This window comes from Gymnogyps californianus, chromosome 26 (assembly GCF_018139145.2).
Source record: "Gymnogyps californianus isolate 813 chromosome 26, ASM1813914v2, whole genome shotgun sequence".
Lineage (NCBI taxonomy): Eukaryota > Metazoa > Chordata > Aves > Accipitriformes > Cathartidae > Gymnogyps > Gymnogyps californianus.
Genome location: NC_059496.1, coordinates 1,100,283 through 1,106,456, shown reverse-complemented (window position 1 = coordinate 1,106,456; position 6,174 = coordinate 1,100,283). Strand labels below are relative to the sequence as shown.

The window sequence follows — 6,174 nt, the reverse complement described above, 5'->3', positions numbered from 1 at the left end:
CGTGTAGATGGGGCGCTTAGGGACCTGGTTTAGTGGTGAACTTGGTAGTGTTAGGTTTACGGTTGGGCTCAATGATCTTCAGGGTCTTTTCCAACCTAAATGGTTCTATAATCCTATGATCATTTCAGAAGCATCTCTTCTACACACCCACAGAGCCATTGCAATGGTCTCCTTCCAATTTCCCTTGAAGCCTTCTCTTGACTAGGATGCCTACAGTACCATAATCTCTGTGTTACTTGTAATACTGGAATTAAGACATTCCAATAAGTTCCTGATGCTTGTAGTCATGGAAAACTCCTTTTGAGTCTGAAGGAGAACAGACTCAGCAACAAAGTTGTTTGGCAACAAAAGAGGAAAAAGAGAGGAAAGGGGAAAAAAGGGGCCATCTGAGTGTAAACAGGTTTCTAGTCAGTAGGCTTCTCTGACGGGGCCCTGCACTTGGTCACTAGCCTGTGTCCTGTGTTCTCATTAGAGCCTATTTCCAACTACCTCCGGCGCAGGTGCATTCTCTGTTCTTAGTGGGCATGTGTGAATGGCAGTGAACTTCAAGCTAGACTCACCGGTGAGTAGGTTACGAGGTCTGTGTTGCAGCAAGTGGAGCAGGGCCGCAAACATCCTGGACTCCAATGCCTGGGTGCATGCACAGGGGAGACCAGGAGCATCTGAGTCCAGGTGCTTGATAGAATGAGTGCCTAAGGCACACCTGGGTCTTCTCCTAGAGAGACTGATGGGCTGGAGAAGGCTTACTGGCTTCCTCCTTCCCACTGGCAGCACAAGACTCACAGGGTCCTGCTCACCATAGGCCTCAACGCTGCAAGAGCTGAGGAACTTGCGGAGGAACAGCATGGTGCAACTTGGCAAAACGGGCTCTAAGTCCTTGCCAGGCCTGGCTCTCCAGACTGTACCTGCACAGGTTGATCAGGATACACTTCTGCAGCTGCCACCGGCATTGGGTGGGCACCAGTGAGGACCCTCAGCTCCCTTCAGTCAGGGGAGCAGTCTCTGGAAGCAAGCCGTGTTGTAGAGGAGGAAGGTGGCCAAAGTGTCTGGGAGTCACTGTCAGAACCCGAGTGTGAAAGGAAAAATGCTCTTGATTTTGGCAGAAAGAAAAGTTCATCTGGAGTCGAAGTGTGGGTCAGATCTTAACTCGATCTTAACTAGTTCCCTCAGCCGCTCCTCATAAGACTTGTGCTCTAGACCCTCCAGCAGCTTCATCGCTCTTCTTTGGACACACTCAGGCACCTCAATGTCTTTCTTGCAGTGAGCAACCCAAAAATGAACACTGTATTCGAGGTGCAGCCTCACCAGGGCCGAGTACAGGGGGACAATCACTTCCCTAGTCCTGCTGGCCACACTATTTCTGATACAAGCCAGGATGCTATTGGCCTTCTTGGCCACCTGGGCACACTGCTGGCTCATCTTCAGCCAGCTGTCAACCAACAGCCCCAGGTCCTTTTCCACCAGGCAGCTTTCCAGCCACTCTTCCCCAAGCCTGCAGCATTGCATGGGGTTGTTGTGACCCAAGGCAGGACCTGGCATGTAGCCTGGTTGAATCTCATACAATTGGCCTCAGCCCATCAATGCATCCCTCTGTAGAGCCTTTCTACCCTCAAGCAGATCAACACCTCTGCCCAGCTTGCTGTCATCTGCAAACTTACTGAGGGTGCACTTGATCCCCTCGTCCAGATCATTGATAAAGTTATTAAACATGACTGGCCCCAATACTGAGGCCTGGGGAACAACCCTTGTGACCGGCCGCCAACACTGGATTGAACTCCATTCAACACAACTCTTTGAGCCTGGCCAGCCAGCCAGTTTGTTACCCAGTGAAGAGTACGGCTGTGCAAGCCATGAGCAGCCAGTTTCTTCAGGAGAATGCTGTGGGAAACAATGTCAAAGGCTTTACTAAAGTCCAGGTAAACAACATCCACAGCCTTTCCCTCTGCCACTAAGCGGGTCACCTTGTCATAGAAGGAGATCAGGTTAGTCAAGCAGGACCTGCCTTTCATAAAGCCATGCTGACTGGGCCTGATCACCTGGTTGTCCTGTACATGTTGTGTGATGGCACTCAAGATGATCTGCTCCATAACCTTCCCTGGCATCGAGGTCAGACTGAGAGACCTGTAGGTCCCCGGATCCTCCTTCTGGCTTTTCTTGTAGATGGGCATCTGTACTGGTTTTGGCTGCGATAGAGTTAAAATTCTTCGTAGGAGCTTGTACAGGGCTATGTTTTGGATTTGTGCTGGAAACAGTGTTGATAACACAGGGATGTTTTAGTTATTGCTGAGCAGTGCTTACACACAGTCAAGGCCTTTTCTGCTTCTCACACTGCCCCACCAGCAAGTAGGCTGGAGCTGCACAAGAAGTTGGGAGGGGACACAGCTGGGACAGCTGGCCCCAATTGATCAAAGGGATATTCCATACCATATGATGTCATGCTCAGCAATAAAACTAGGGGCGAGGTTGGTGGGGGTGCTGCTGCTGGGGGACTGGCTGGGCATCTGTCAGCTGGTAGCGAGCAATTGTTTTCATTTGCATCACTTGTTTTTCTTGGGTTTTATTTTCTTCTCTCTTTGTTGTATTTTTCTCTTTTCCTTAGAATTCTTTTAAAAAATTCTTTTCAATTATTATATTGTTTTTATCTCAACCCATAAGCTTCTTTCTCACTTTTACCCTTCCGATTCTCCTCTCATCCCAGAGCGGGGGAGTGAGCGAGCGGCCGTGTGGTGCTTAGTTGCTGGCCAGGGTTAAAGAATGACACCTGCCAACGGTTTGAGTGGAGAAACATTGCTCAGAGGATCTTCTCAATTTGTATTGGCATAGTTTATGTCTCTACAACCTATGTGTTGTGATGTGTTTCGATTGCTGCAGGGCCATTTGCAACCCCTCACACTACTCTGTCCTTACGAACTCCTGGTTGTGCTCCATGCTCATCTTTAGCAGCTGGGGAATGGCATCTCCATCCATGCTCAGCCCCACCATCTTCTATGCCATTAGACCCTCTGTGCCCAATGTAGAGACTGCTTCTTCTGCGGCATCATCCCTTTGCTGAGAGCAGCCAGCATGGGCACCAGCTCCTATGAAACATGAGCATTGCTCTCTCCTCCGCTGTGCTGCTGAGCTCCTTCACACTGTCTTCTGTGCTTTTTGCCTGCATTATATGCATCATCGTGAGGATAACCTCTGTGCAAAGGCACAATAAGGCCTTCTTCACCTGCATATCCTTCACCTGCATATCCTATATTTCTTCACTCACTATCGCAAATGCTAGCGGCATGTTTGACCATGTGAGGCCTGAAGAGAAGCTGCTTTGTTGTAAGCTGTCTGCAAATGTGCAGGTTCCTCTAAGGAAGTGCATTCAGGAGAAGAACAGTTTTAGATAATGTAGGTGTCAGCCAACAGAGTCAGAAGACACAACCCTTTGAGTGTTTGAACTGACCCAGACAATGGAAACTGGGACTGCCACCTCTGATTCACTGATTCACTGTGCTCCTACTGCTGTAGGTGACGGAGCTTGAGCTTTTGCTCAAACACAGCCAGCGGCTTAGTCTCAGAAAGTTTTCCAGACGAACCCAGTGCAGAGATTCCCCTATGCCAGACTAGAGGCAAAGAACAAGCCGGGCATTTGGGATCTAAGACTAGCCTGAGCCCCAAGCTAAAATGTCAATGCAAACATGGAGCACTGCCCTATACGGAACTTCCCATTTGACTCCTTGTGTAAGTGCTACCCATTGTGCCCTGGGACAGAGCCTGAGGGGACAACACAGCCTGTGGAGAAGCTTGGTTTCACTCCTTCAAACCCTCCCTCTCCTCCCCTCCCTCTCCTCCCCTTGCATTTGGAATCATCCTGGGTCTGGAGCCATCTGCTCTGCTCCTTTCTAGGTCTACAAACAAATGTAAAGATGAAGGGAAAAACATCAGTCTTTATTGTATATATTCTTCTTGTGTTTCCTTCTGTTAGATAAGTATTTTGATGTTAAAAAATAATAATAAATCAGAGATTTGAGACTTGAATAGTGAGTTTCATCTACTTCACTGCAGGTGCCTGTGAGAACTTGTTTTCCCAAGGCTCCCTATAACTGGCATGCAAAAGAAAGGTTACAAATCTCTTCCAGACACTCTTCTCTTGCTCTGCCTTTAGGTCAGGACATTTGATAGTCATAGCAATGAGCAGCTGTTTCGAAACAATGGCATTTCAGTGCAGACGGATGTCAGATGAGACTGTGTGGAACCGTAATAAATTTCAGTCATTATTTCGAGTACTAAAGAAGGCAAGTTATACTTGGTCCCTCTTCTACCCCCTCCCCCTTTGCTGAAGAAACAGAGAGCAAGAAGCTGTGGAAGAAAGCAGGGCATTACAGAAGAGATACTTGACATTACTTCTTTTGAAATCAACAGATTCTCAGGGATTCCTACTCCGAAAAGGCAAGTACTGAAAAGTAGAAAGAATAGCTTACAACATACATGTTTGGTTTGATTTGGTTTGATTTGATTTGATTTGATTTGATTTGATGGTTTAGCATTTGTGCAATAGAAGAGATGAGTTTGGCACATAGGTGTGAGAGATGTTTGCAATAGGTCTGAGTGAATTTGGAATTTCCCAGGAATGGGGTGAAATAGCTAACAGCCTCTTTAAAATCTTCTGTCCTGGAGAAAGAATCCTTTGTGAGTGTTTGAAAAAGGTAGAAAGAAGACAGGAAATGCTCTGAGGACTCTAACTGAAATGTACAACATAAAAATCAGGGTGTGAGCAATGCTTGAAGGACTCTCTCTCTCTCTGTTATATAGGAAGATTGCGGGAAAGGAAAGAAGCAGAAAAAGAAGGACCGAACTTTTCATCCAGACTGTGAAATTATCACACTTGCTCTTTGCCATGTTCCTGTCTCGGCAGGATGAACTGAAATTCAGCATGGGAGCAGAAAATGAAACTGCAGTTACTGAGTTCATCCTAGAGGGTTTCTCGGGGCTTGATCAAAGCCTACAGCTCTTTCTCTCTCTGGTCCTTCTGCTCATATACCTGACAACAGTGATGGGGAACGCAACCATCATCTTCCTCGTGTGTGTGGATCACCGCCTGCAAACCCCCATGTACTTTTTCATCAGCAATCTGTCCTTCCTGGAAATCTGGTTTACATCCTCCACAAGCATCAAATTGTTTGTGATCCTGAGTTCTGGTAGGAGAACAATCTCACTAAGCACCTGCTTTGCCCAGTCCTATTTCTATTCTGCCCTGGGCTGTACAGAGTTTGTTCTACTTGTTGTCATGTCCTTTGACCGCTATGTTGCCATCTGCCAGCCTTTGCATTATGCTGCCATCATGAAGCCTCAGCTCTTCATCCACCTGGTTGTTCCCACTTGGGTCATAGGCATCACACTCTCGAGTTACCATCTGGTCCTCCTCTACAAGCTGACTTTCTGTGGCTCGAACAAGATCCACCATTTTTTTTGTGACAACTCGCCCTTATTCAAATTGTCCTGCTCTGACACCAGCCTGCTTTGGAAAATAGACTCTGTTTTATCATCATTGGTCATACTGGGTTCCTTATGTTTAACTCTGGTATTTTACATGGGCATCCTTTTCTGTATTCTACACCTTCCAGCAGCCTCTGGGAGGAAAAAAGCTTTTACTACCTGTTCTTCCCATCACCTTGGCCATTGGATATGGGAGCTGCATTGCTCTCTATGTGTGTCCTTCAGAAGATGTTTCCTTGGAGACAAACAGAGTTGTAGCTTTGCTGAACACTGTCCTGTACCCATTCTTAAATCCGTTCATCTACAGTCTTAGAAACAAGACTGTGATACTGGCCCTGAATGAAGCCATTGCCCGTGCAACAATGCAGCTTTTCCCCTAATCCTGGTGCATTTCTGGACAGCAATTCCAATGGTCTGCTCTCATATGTTAAGCAATACCAATGCATATGTATGTAACCTCCAAATACAGATGCCTCAGGAGATTTATGTTCTTGTTGGATTGTGTTAGGTTAAGTGATAAGAAGCTCATCTGCACACACAAAGAAGGCACTGACAATGGCAGGAGGAGTAACTCAGTTAATACCCTGCCCCAGCTGCTCCCAGGCCCATCACAGGAGAGCCACCAGCTCATCAAGAACCCATCTCCACAACCTGAGAAGAGCACAGAGGCACAGTGGCAGGTGGGAACCCAAATTACAGGCT

At 47.1% G+C, this 6,174-nt stretch overlaps 1 protein-coding gene across 1 annotated transcript; it reads left to right on the top strand.

Annotated features, from left to right (window-relative positions):
• Positions 1 to 4,909: 4,909 nt before the first annotated feature.
• LOC127026040 (olfactory receptor 49-like) lies at positions 4,910 to 5,852 on the top strand. Its single transcript, XM_050911150.1, is given in 2 exon segments — positions 4,910 to 5,643; positions 5,645 to 5,852. Coding segments are annotated over 2 exon segments (942 nt in total).
• Positions 5,853 to 6,174: the final 322 nt, after the last annotated feature.